General features: G+C 35.6%; 2 protein-coding genes and 1 long non-coding RNA gene across 3 annotated transcripts; 1 reads left to right on the top strand and 2 right to left on the bottom strand.

Moving 5' to 3' along the window:
* LOC125194966 (receptor-like protein Cf-9 homolog) lies at window positions 1-753 on the bottom strand. The gene has a single exon (XM_048093178.1). It carries the CDS (start codon window positions 751-753, stop codon window positions 1-3), a length of 753 nt encoding a protein of 250 aa, XP_047949135.1.
* Window positions 754-2342: 1589 nt separating this feature from the next.
* Window positions 2343-4254, bottom strand: LOC125192880 (probable leucine-rich repeat receptor-like protein kinase At5g63930). The gene is made up of 4 exons (XM_048090550.1): window positions 4171-4254; window positions 3939-4088; window positions 3054-3200; window positions 2343-2536 (listed from the first exon to the last, which is right to left on the bottom strand). The coding sequence occupies exons 1-4, from the start codon at window positions 4205-4207 to the stop codon at window positions 2496-2498; spliced, it is 375 nt and encodes a 124-aa protein (XP_047946507.1). The 5' UTR covers window positions 4208-4254; the 3' UTR covers window positions 2343-2495.
* Window positions 4255-9997: 5743 nt separating this feature from the next.
* LOC125197033 lies at window positions 9998-11929 on the top strand. The gene is made up of 4 exons (XR_007171982.1): window positions 9998-10442; window positions 11218-11282; window positions 11435-11621; window positions 11759-11929. It is a non-coding gene; the product is annotated as an uncharacterized LOC125197033 (long non-coding RNA).
* Window positions 11930-12799: the final 870 nt, after the last annotated feature.

Raw genomic sequence — 12799 nt, 5'->3', positions numbered from 1 at the left:
TCACCTTGGCCTTCCACTTCTAATAATAATGTAACCAATTCCCATTCCAACTACAAATCCACATCCATACCCCATCACCACACTTCTCCAACCAAATCCATCTATAAATCCAGACACATCATCATCATCTTCTTGAGGAATCATTGGTTTTCCATCAATTCTTTCGCACTTTTTCGTCAACGGATCTCCACACAATCCTGAGTTTCCTATATATGAATCATTTGGAAACGTAGAAAACTGCTTAAATAGTGGTATCCACCCCACAAGGTTATTCATTGAAAGGTTCAATTTCGAAAGAAATGTCAACCTAACCAATTCACTTGGAATTTTTCCATCCAACCTGTTCCATGACAAATCCAACGATTCGAGATTACTTATATTTCCAAGAGATACAGGAATATGTCCCGTGACAGTATTGCGGGACAAATTCAAGTATTTCAAAGAATTAAGTCTACCTACAGAAACTGGGATCTTCCCCGAAAATCTATTAGAAGATAAGTCGATCATTATAAACGTTTTCAACAACCTTTGCAGCGTTTGATCCAATCCTTTCAAAGTGAGGTTAATGTCTATAAATTGTTGAAACACATTCTTCTCATCATGTGTCATATTTTCAATGGCGTCTACCATGCCTCCAAAATTCTTGAAATACCTATCAGGTAAAGAGCCAACAAATGCATTTCTTGATATGTCAAAGATTTGCAACTTTCGGAAACGGATCCTTTGTCTTTGAGGCTTCCAGCATACTACCATTCAACTTATTAGACCTCAGGACGAGGACGCGAAGTTGAGGGAGTGTTTCCATCCAAAAGGGAAATCCACCTCGTATTGCATTATTGCCAACATCGATACCTTGAAGACGTTGGCAATTCATTAGGGAGTGGGGTATTCTTTTCAATCTATTGCCATTCAAATTAAGGTACAGCACACTGCATCCCTTTGCAAATGTAGATTGATGGGCAGTGATTCGGTTTCCACCCAAATGAAGCACCAACAGTGAGCTATTGAGGTTTCCCAAACACTGTGGAATTGCTCCTTCCAAGCTGTTATTTGATAGAAGCAGAACCTGTAGGGATCTCAAGTAGCAAATAGATGATGGGATCTCTCCATTAAATTTGTTGGCTTGGGGTCCTAAATAATTCAACTCTGACAAATTTCCAATGGTGGGAGGTATTGAACCTAGAAGTTTCAATATTAAGTAAAATGTACCATTCGATATGTTAGACAAGATAACTCTAGGATGTCCGGAGTCTTTGTCCTAGCGGCAAAGAGTTTAGACATCAATGTATGAGGTGTTGAGTTCGAGCCCTCTTGACATCATTGTAATTTCCTCCTTTCTTAGGAGTTTATTTGTAAAAAAAAAAGAAAAAAAAAAGACTCTAGGATAGAGATAACTAAAGTAATATGGGACGAAGAAAATACTTACTAATGACAATGAATTTCAATATCGAATGTAACATCAATTTGAAAAAATATTCTAAGAAATATTAACCACCATTAACAAGTAATTGGAACCCAACGTATATGCCACTACTACGTTCATTTCCTCAAGCTATAAAAGTTGGATTTAATTTGCAAAAATTAAGTACTCCCTCTTTACCATAAAAATGACATTCATTTATTTTGATCCATTCAATTAATATAGTTCACTTCTATTTTTTATAACTTTTTCTCTCACTATCTAAGGGCCACGTTAAAATAATCTATTTCTACTAATAACTAATAACTCTTTTAATTTTGTATGTTTAAAATATCAAAATAAAGACATAGTATAACTTTATCAACTTTTTGTGTTCATAAACTTGTGTCTTTGTGTTGATAATTTTAATATATATAGAATAGAAAAGTTATCAGTTATTACTGCAAATTACTTCCTCCGTCCCGCTTTAGGAGTCTCGGTTGATCAATTTTAGACGTCCCGCTTTAGGAGTCCCGGTTGAGATAAATTAATAAAAAATGTCTACAAAGTGTTAAAAGTGGGTCCCAACATCCACTACAACTAATAAACAAGTGTTAAAAGTGGGTCCCAATATCAACTATAACATTTATTTATTGGACACTCAATTAAAAGTGGATCCCAACATCCACTACAATATTTATTTATTACACACTCAAACACTTTTTTCTTAAAACATGTGCCCGACTCAACCGGGACTTCTAAAGCGGGACGGAAGGAGTACTATTTAGTATCACAACCCCTTTATCTTTTGAGGTGGGTCTTATTCTTTATTAATAATTCTTCAATCATTTTATCTTCTGTCTCCCTTATATTCTATCAATTATGCATTAAAATTCGTGTCATCCAAAAACATTTGTTTTTATGGAATCGGGGAAGTATAAGTCATAAGTACATATATCTCTAAATAAAGAAGAAAAATGAAACATAAAACCATACCACTTAAACGGTTGAAATAAAGCCACAATATTTGAATGGATGTGTTCCCCATCTCTCTCGGCAGTGGTCCATGAAGTTGGTTGTGTCCAATGTTCAAATGCTATAATTTATTCAGATGGAAAATCTCTTTTGGAACTTTACCTGTTAGATTATAAATATAAAATCAAAACCAAAATAAAAAAAATAAATGTACTTATAAATTATAGTAGTAACACATAAATTCACAAAGAATAAGGAAATACTATTGGAACGTTGACCAAATTTCTATAATGATACCAGTTCCATTAGTCGAAGTCGATTATGCCATAGACGACGGAAACGTCAACCGTGTCGAACTAATTTTAAATTGATTTTGACCATCTGATATCGTTTAAAGGGTCAAATCGCATTTTATTATTTTTCCAAGCTTTTTTTAATTTACATTATTTCATTTTATTAATTTTAGAGTTCTGAAGATTTCCCAACCACTTACAAATCATGACTTTCATGATTTTGCACTCAGTTTCGATAATTACTGGAGTAAAATATTTTGAAGTCAATAAATTAGGGTTTATGTGTTCCCTTCTTTAACTTCGGTCATTTATGTGGCATGTTTGTATCGTATAATCTGTCTGAACTATAGATAACATAGACAGCTTTAAAAAAAATGCTATCATACCGCTTATATTATTTCCATTAAGCGTGGAATAGCGAAGAGCTGTAAAGTTCCCCATTTCCTTTGGTAATGATCCACTCATTAGACTATTGCCTGCCAAATGCAACTCCTCCAGATGAGTAAGATAGCCTATCTCTTTTGGAATATGACCTGTATCATTGTTGAAGTATTCAAAGTACCATGTAATTATCGATAAATAGCGAAATTCCAGCGCATGGAAGGGTCTTAACACTACTTTTGTCATTTTATAATACTTCCTCTTTTTTAAGTTCACATTCTTAGGTGGCTTGAGATTTTAGGAGGAATTGTTAGGTAGAGTAAATAGAGAGAAAAATATACTTTCTCCTTCCCCAATAATTTGTTACCATTTGATTCGGCACGAGTTTCAACAAATGTAATAGAAACTGAGTTTGAAAAAGTTAGTGGCATGTAAATCCTACTTTTATATATTAGTTTTATAATAAAATGAGAGTGAGAATGAGTTATTGGAATGTGATGTCTACTACCAAAAATGGTAAAAGTGAAATGTGACAAATTTTTAGGGACTGACGAAAATAGAAATAAGTGACAAATTTTCAGGTACGAAAGAAGTAGTTGAATATTTTAATGAGGAGAGAGAAGAGATGAGAAAAAAATTTATTTTCAAATACAAAAAGTGAATATATTAGCTGAGACAAATTAAAAAAGAAAGATAGACATCTTGAATGAGACTGATGTTATTTATTAATATGCCTCAATTCTCAGTTAAATGACTGAATGCAACTTTTAGTTCTGGGTCATTGGAGAGAAATTAAACATATTATTTCAAATTTTGTAGGAGTATTAAGTAGATAATGATTATCAAGTTTATGGTGCATGAAGCAGTGGATGGAAGAGAAAATATCATACCGCTTAATTCATTATTGTCAAGCAATAAGTGGGAAAGAGAAGTGATATTCCCAATTTCCTTTGGTACTGATCCAATTAGATTATTGAATTGCAACTGCAGCTCCCACTCCCATAAATTGACAAGACGGCCCACCTCTATTGGTATAGGACCTGCAAGAAATTTGAATCTTTAAATAAAATTTAGTTTATCTAGTAGTAACAATAAACATGTGATCTTGGTTTGGAACCGTACCACTTAAAGTATTTTGGCTAAGGTATATACCAACCATGGCGGTCAAGTTCCCAATTTCTCTTGGCACTGAACCAGTAATTCCGTTGCAACACATGCTCACATGCTCAATCGTTCGAATTAGCAAGATTGCCAATCTCTTTCGGAATTTCACCTATAGGGTTATGATGAAATCATAAGCATAGCTAAATTTAATCATCAACGAGGTTAATTGTATGTATCTATAAGTAGGGTATAGCATTTTGTGGTTTCATATACACATCTGTAACTAAAGCACGAGAGCTGAACACAGTATTAAGACTATAGTTGTCTAAGAGGGTGTTCGGTTTGATTCTATCCCGAAATTAAATATGTAGAATGTTTGGTTCATGAGATTCAATCCTACAATTGAATCCTAGATGGATAATCATCGGATAATTAGTCATAGCTAACCCCGTATGACTAAAATAATCTCACAACTCAATCCTATATTATATCTTAGTATTATTTTATCTAGGAAATTGAACACCATCTAAATATATATTGTGTCGGTGAAATGAAAAATAAAATAAAAACCAAGTCTCATTTAGTAATAATGACTGAAGGGTGTTTTTTTGTAACACTGAGTTTATCTAATTCACACAAAAGAACTACTCCCTCCGTCCCCTATTAGGAGTCACTGTTTGACCGGACACGGGTTTTAAGAAATGTAAAGAAAAGTTGGTTGAAAAAGTTAGTGGAATGTGAGACCCATTTTTTTATATTGGTTTTATAATAAAATGTGAGTGGATTGAGTTAGTGGAATGTGAGACCTACTTACTATTTATGGTAAAAATGAAGTGTGACTCTTAATTGGGGACGAACCGAAACGGAAAAGTGTGACTCTTAATGGGGGACAGAGGGAGTACTATATTAGCTGAATCCGAGGTGTGATCCGTTACTAACTTTGTTAAGTTGTTAACTCTGCTAACTCATCAATGCAGTGTATTAAAAACATCAACACGATCAAATGCCAACATAACCTTAGTTGATATTTTAATACATTGTGTTTACATTGATATTTAAAATGTCAACACAAATTTGTGTTGACATTTTAATGTGATAGCGTTGACATTTTTAATACACTGCGTCGAGGAGTTAGCAAGTTAGCAATTTAAGAAAAGTTAACATTATAACACACCCAAGGTAAAGCTTGTTGATCGAACTTGAGTTAGAGGGTATATTAAAAAACACACATCAAATAGTAACTCATACCAGTGAACTTGTTGTATTCAAGGCCTATTCTGCGAAGGGATGTCATGTTTCCAAGATCTCTTGATAAAGATCCATTCGAATGATTCGACGCAATGTCAAAATACTGCAACGAAGTCATGCTGTAGATAGTTGAGGGTAAAGGGCCAAATAACCCGTTCAAACTCATGTCCAAACTTTCTAATTTAGTAAGATAACTAATCTCTTTTCGAATATTACCTTAATCCATGAGAGAATAATAAAATTTTAAAAATGAGATGCTTTTGTAATTTTTTTTTTTTTGATTAAGCAAAATGCTCAAGCCCAAAAGGCAAGCCGGAAAAGTACATCGACACTCAACAAAAGAGGGAGGCAACCATAACAGTACAACCCCCTCAAACTACCAACAAACAAATCAGCACCAAAGACAAAAAAAACACCTCCCAAAGCACTCAACGGAAGAACCGAAACAACTCAACTTAAAAAACAAACAACAACCAACGGAAACTACCCATGAAACACAAAAAGAAAGCAAGAAAGCAAGCCTAACACCATAAGGTAGCAACAAGCAGAGGAAGGCTAACAACACCTCAAGCAGCACTCACCTTAACAGCCGAATCTCCTGCCGCCACGGAACCTGGCCACGTCCTTTCATCCAACTTTCAAGACGACAAAAAAGTTGCTTCTTCTCAACCTCCCAAATGGGGTTGAAATTTTGAAAGGAAACCTTATTGCGGATGTCCCATATAGACCATGAAATGACATAAAACATGGTCGTCCAAAACCTCTTTTCATGATCTCTAAACGGGGTGCCAAGCCAGGAGAGAAGACATGCCTTTAGTTGATTAGGAAGACACATGGAGATGTTCCATCGCTCGCAGCATGAGTACCATAAGCTGCTGGATATCTTGCAACCAAAAAAGAGATGTTCAATAGATTCCGGTTCCTCTTTGCAAAGCACACATCGGTCATCATCAATCCCTTTAACTCCAATTCGGTAGAGCCTGACTTTAGTATTGAGTTTTCCATGGAGGAGAAACCATATGTGGAGTTGTGCTCGTGGTGGTGCAGCATTTCTCCATGCAAGTATTCCCTGGTGTGGTGGAGAGCTAGCGATCTCCAGCTGCTTGTTGACCTGCAATGCAAAGTTAGAAACAGAAAACAAACCGAACTTGCCACCAGACCAAGTCCTCACATTGCTCGTGTTTACTCTCAAGGGGGATTGATTCACGGCTAGTAAAAGTTCCATGAGCAAATCCTCTTCCCAAGCGAACAATTTTCTTCTCCATTTAAACTCCCACCTCCAAACTCCTCTCTCCCACTCTCCCATATCCATAATAAGATCATCTTTATGTTTAGACAATCCAAACAGCCGTGAGAACAAAATTCTAAGGCTTGTATCCCCTATCCATTTATCAAGCCAGAAGCTAGTACAGGCCCCATTCCCCACTTTTACTCGAATTCCTATATTTGCAATCTCTTGTATTTCTTTGTTGAAGGTCCCAAAATCTGTAATTTGCCCCCATATGCTTATTCTGCCCTGCTTCTTTCTGTCTTGGAAATCGCCGAGATGTTTAAACTCATGGTTTGATTTGATAACATCCTTCCACAATGGTTTTTGGTCATCTGCAAATCTCCACCACCATTTGAAAAGTAAGGCCGCATTCTTCAGAGAAATATCACCAACACCCAGGCCTCCCTGATTGCGTGGCTTCTGAATGGTATCCCATGCAATGAGGTTCCCTCCATTGTCTCTTTCTTTTCTTCCCCATAAAAAGTGTCTCTGAAGCTGAATGATGCGGCCTACCACTGCATTGGGCATACGAAATAAGCTTAGATAGTACATGGAAAGATTGTTAAAAACTGCTTTAATGAGGACTAGTCTTCCTGCTCTTGATAGGTTCCTAGCTTTCCAAAGAGCAAGCCTCTTCTTGACCTTCTCGATGATTGGTTTCCAAGTGTAGATCTTTCTCGGATTTGCACCAAGAGGAATACCAAGATATGTAAAAGGTAGGCTGGAGACTCCACATTTCCATAAGCTTGCGATTTGTCCCACCCAATTTTGCTCACAAAACAATGGAATAAGAGCTGATTTTGTATAATTAACCTTTAGCCCTGACATCAAAGCAAAACATCTCTAGAACATCTTGTAGTTGAGAAGGGTCTTGGTGTTCGCAGGTGCAAAGATTATTGTGTCGTCAGCAAATTGGAGATGAGTGATCGAAATCTGGTTTGCTCCAATCGCGATCCCCTTGAAGATGTCGAGCTCCTTACCCCTGATGACTAGTCTGTTGAAAGACTCTGCAACAAGCAAGAAAAGAAAAGGAGAAAGTGGGTCTCCTTGCCTTAAGCCCCTCTGTAAATGAAAAGGTGCAGTAGGAGATCCATTAACAAGAATAGACATAGAAGCCGTTGTCACACACTCCATAATCCAGCCTGTCCATTTCCTCCCAAACCCCATGTTCATCATCGTCTCCTCTAAGAAATCCCATCGAATCGTGTCATACGCTTTTTGGAAGTCCAGTTTGAGGAAAACTGCTTTTTTGCTTGGTTTTCTTGATCCACCAAACCACTTCGTTGGCAATCAAAGCACCATCAAGAATCTGTCGGCCCTTGATAAATGCTGTCTGTGTCTCACCAATTAAATCTGGTAGAATTTTTGATAATCTTGTTGCTAAGATCTTGGCAATGATCTTATAGAATTTTTGATAATCTGGTAGAATTTTTGAGATGCTTTTGTACATGTTTTAATAAATTGTTAACTGTTTCATAATTATGATCTCACTTTTATTATAGTTTGAATTGATTAATTAAAATTTTTTTAAGGCACGGTTACAAATTAATGAAGAGACCATTAATTATGGACAAACCAAAATGACTAATTAATTATGATCTTATTTTGTTGTTGAAGGAATATATGACATATGAAAATGATCTTATAATTAATATTTTACCAATAAAACAAAAAAAAAATGTAGGGAAATTAAGAGCGAGTTATAAAAATCTTAGTACCATTTAACATGTTGGCACTAACGTCCAATATTTGAAGCACTGCCATGTTTAATTCCAATATCTTTTGGAGTATTATATGGTTGTAGAGTTTAAGTTAATAACAGTCACCTTAGGAACCATTATTTTTAGACTAGTTTACATATCGTGTAACAAATTAGAACAATTGAAAGTTAACCAGACTGTTTAAATAATTTGCAGAACCAAGACGAGGTAAGAGATAAAAAAACGATTGTATATTTACGCACAATTACCTCATTTGAGGAAACAAGTTGAAACTCAGGTAGATGTAAGATCTTACCACTTAGTTGTTGGCACCAAGGTCCAATACTTGAAGAATTGTTAAGTTCCCAATCCCTCTAGGAATATTACATGCTTGTAATGTTGCATGAAATTAAAATCCAATTATATGCATTAATATATTTGGTTATATTTGTTATACTCTGAATTGTGTCATTTTAAATTCTGATCAAGCTAAATTGTAAAGTTAAATGCTATCATGGCTAAGCTAAATTGTATGTTAATGCTATCAGGAAAAAAAAAATCTAATCCCTCCAGAGTTTCTCTTTTAGGATTTGAAGAAAGGTGTTGACAAGCGAACACTCCAATGTTCATTAAAAATAGTCTCATGGGTGGGCAACAGTAAAGTATAAAAAAGAAGGATAAAAAATGGGTATAATATGAGAAAAAGAAGAAAAATAGACAAAGTATGAGAGAAAAAGAAAAGGTTAATATAATAATATTAATAATTTGAAAGAAACTTCCCATTTTCGAATAAGACTATTTTTTATGAACATCAAAAAATTAAAAGATAAGACTACCTTTTTCTGGACGGAGGGGTACAATCAATATCCCATACTAGCAAATAAGCTGATATTATCATGGGCCCCTTCGCATGTTTGGTAAGGGTGCTAACTCATTTAAGGATGAAATTTTATGAACAAAAATGACATTTTTGTTCATAAAATTCCATCCCTAGATGAGTTATCACCCCTACCAAACATACAAATTTGATTTTATGTTGGAATCTTAAGGATGTCAAGGTAGAATTAGTAGTTCATGTACACAATTACAATTACCTCAATAGTGCTAAATAAACTTATGGCTAAATAACATATGACTGCAATCAAATTACTCATTATTTAAGGAAACAAGTTGAAACTAAGCTAGATCATGGTGTAAGATCTTACCAATAAAGTTGTTGGCACCAAAGCTTAGAAACTGAAGTAATATTCCCAATTTGTGTTGGTACTTGCCCACTAATATTGTAACGCCCCACTTTTTGAACCCTAATTTTCGAACGCTAAATTTTTTTGTATTTAATGCTTTTAATGCCGTGAAGTCCGTGGATTAATTGCCGAGGTGAAATAACCTTTTTACGAGTTTGAGTTTGCGATGGCGAAATTACAAATTATAATTTAAATAAATTCTTTTTCCCGATAAATATTTATTGGACTCAATTCCGTGTTGGATCCGATAAATTAAATAAATAATAAAAGTCTAATATTGTGAAAAAAATAAACTATGGGTTACACATTTAAATGAAATACAAAGGTTTTAAGCTTAAATTAATTTAATCAATCTTTGTCTTGGTTCCAAAGACTTTCCTTTGAATTGCAGTAAAATCAATTCGCAAAGATTTTCTCCTCCTTCAAATTCACACGTTATTCTGCAATCCCTTCCAAATTTAAACCAGATAATCAGTTGTTAATTTTCCAATTTATTTCCCAAATCATTTGACAATTATTCACCCATTTAAGACACCACAAATCATGGTGTTTCTCTAGCCCTAATCTTCTCTAATCCCACCGCCACTTCTTTATAATACTCCTTTCACAAATCAAATTTCACCCCACCCATTTTCGCTTCTCTGCAAATCTGCAAAAATTCCCAAGAATTCTTCTCAATTCACACTCAATCGAACTCAAGGTAATCTTGCAGAATATCCCCTCAATTCTACATGTTCTGAAACCAACGCATTTAACTCTTTCCGGCGGAAACTGAGAACCAAACTCGAGAGAGAGAGTTATCGGTCGTTCCTTCGAAATCTGTTCAAGGTATACCCCTCCCAACAACCAATTCTCTTCCCTTTGCATGTGTATTGCATCTCACGTAATACCCAACCAATTATTAAATTGAGACAATCAAATAAGAACTTATATACGGATTTAATCGGGGCTGTTCCGGGGTGGAATCGGGGCCGCCGGAGCAGGCGAGCAGCGGCTGCTGTTGCGCCGAGCGACGACGGCGGTGTGTGCAGGGCGACGAAGCTCTAACTTCTTTTCAATTCGTGTGTGTTTTGGGGGAAGAAGAGAGGGGAAAACGTTGGATCTAGAAGGGGAGCTTTTGTCACCATTGTTTTAAAACAATTAATATTAGTTGGACTTGGGGTCTATTGTTTTTATACAGATGGAATGTGATGCAGTACGTGTGTTTTGATAAAAAAAAGAGAGAGAAGTATTTGACTTTGAAATTGTTTCACTCATTATTTGATGAATGAATAAGTTAAAGTGGAAGTGGTTGGTGTACGTGTTTTAAAAAGGGAGGATACATGCTTTCTTCCCTTTTATTTGGGTAAATACTAATGCTGTATTTGAGTTGGACTTGGCAGCACCTTATCCAATCTATTTTTATTATTGAGTTGTTCTAATGTTTATTTCTTGGGCCGATAAGTATTTGAGTTGGGCGGCCGGAGTTAATCTAAATACCTAAGCTTCTAATGGGGAAAAATTGTAATCCTATCAATAAAAATAATCGAAGCTCAGGGATGCATGCATCTTAATTATTGCTTGATTCATTATGTTGATCTATGTGCTATATTAATTTATAAAGGTGATATCTCACAAGTGAATCGTGATCACAAGGGAAAGAATGTAATTCCGGATTGAGCAGTCGAGGTGGGCTTTCTTATTTAAAGGACTATGTCCTAACTAATTTTATCGATGGGAATGAAATGTGAAATTGTTTATCATGCCTTATTTTGTTTTAACGTGCCTATCTGATATGACTAAATGTCATTATTATTTAAATCGAATTTGGATCCTTGTAGGGCTGCAAACCCTACTTGGATTAGTGTACACCTATGGTAGACCGTGTGTCAGCGTACGGGTTGGTCGGTCTAGTGGCTTGGTTTGTGGCCACATTCCAAGTCATGTATGAGCAGATATGGTAAACGTCTATGGGAAAATTGGTTGCGCAACCGCGATTTTGAACAATGGAATATTTTGGTGCATCGGGTATTTCTAAAGCTAAAACCCCGGTGGTTACCTGAAATTGGCATGATAAATATAAATATTTTTGATAACTTGTTTTCGGCATGAGTCCACTGAGTGTATCAAGTACTCAGCCCTGCATATGTTTTCCTTATATGCAGGTTGAGCGGCGACGAGCTTGGAGTGGTGTTGAGTCGAACCTGAATTATTGTTGGATTTTATTTTGAACTCCGAGGGTCATCGTGTCTTCATACACGGCGTCACTCTTAATCTTGGATGCTTCCGCTGATGTAATACTATTTTTCACAATTATATATTGAACCCCTTCTTCTCTTGGTTCATAAATTATTAAATATGATACCCGTTGTATTTGGATTCAAAACCTAAGCATTACTCTGATTATTCCTCAGTTATTTGGATATTAAATGTTTCAGTCAAATTCTTTATTGAAACCCTAGACTATTTCCCTTTCTTAAAGTCCCATTTAGTCGCGACCACCCACATTTATAAACCTTAAAAAGGGCGGTCGTGACAAATATTGTTGCCATACAAGGAAAGATACTCAAGTTTCAAACATTGCCCCAAACTCAATGGTATCTCCATATACAACTTGTTGTATGAAATACGAAGTTTCCTTAGTCTATGCAGATTGTGTTTGCACGTACCAATAGGTAGACTACTAGACATACTATTACTACCTCTGTCCCTGAAAATTTGATACATATTACCATTTCGGTCCGTTCCTGAAAATTTGATACACTTCACTTTTACCATTTTTGGTAGTGGACCTCATATTCCACTAACTCATTCCTACTCACATTTTATTATAAAACTAATACTTTAAAAGTAGGACCCACATCCCACCAACTTTTTCAACTCACTTTCCATTACATTTCTTAAAACCCGTGTCGGGTCAAAGTGTAGCAAATTTTGGGGGACGGAGGTAGTATTTCTCAAATTCAAAACTTCTAAAAATGGCATGTTGAAAATAGATAGAGGTATAGGATCGTGAAAGAAATTCTCGCTCATATCTAAAGAAACAAGAAAAGAAAGATTTCCGATTTCTGGTGGAATGGTTCCAACAAGACCCATAGCCGATATATTCAACTCGGTCACTCTATTGTAATGAGAATCACACGTAACTCCGACCCAATCACATACACTAGCTTTAGAGTTCCAATTTTTCATGATTATGTTTTGAG

The sequence above is a fragment of the Salvia hispanica genome, chromosome 6 (assembly GCF_023119035.1).
Source record: "Salvia hispanica cultivar TCC Black 2014 chromosome 6, UniMelb_Shisp_WGS_1.0, whole genome shotgun sequence".
Classification (NCBI taxonomy): Eukaryota; Viridiplantae; Streptophyta; class Magnoliopsida; order Lamiales; family Lamiaceae; genus Salvia; species Salvia hispanica.
Note: the sequence above shows the minus strand (reverse complement) of the source record. Positions and strands in the feature narration are given on the sequence as shown.

Bases quoted from the DNA above. Each gene is read 5' to 3' on its own strand.
- LOC125194966 (XM_048093178.1), bottom strand. From the start codon at position 753: ATGGTAGTATGCTGGAAGCCTCAAAGACAAAGGATCCGTTTCCGAAAG.
- LOC125192880 (XM_048090550.1), bottom strand. From the start codon at position 4,207: ATGGTTGGTATATACCTTAGCCAAAATACTTTAAGTG. The intron at 4,089-4,170 runs GTACGGTTCCAA...AATTTCTTGCAG, and splicing joins TAGCCAAAATACTTTAAGTG to GTCCTATACCAATAGAGGTG. The intron at 2,537-3,053 runs GTATGATAGCAT...ATAATCTAACAG, and splicing joins TAATGGAAATAATATAAGCG to GTAAAGTTCCAAAAGAGATT.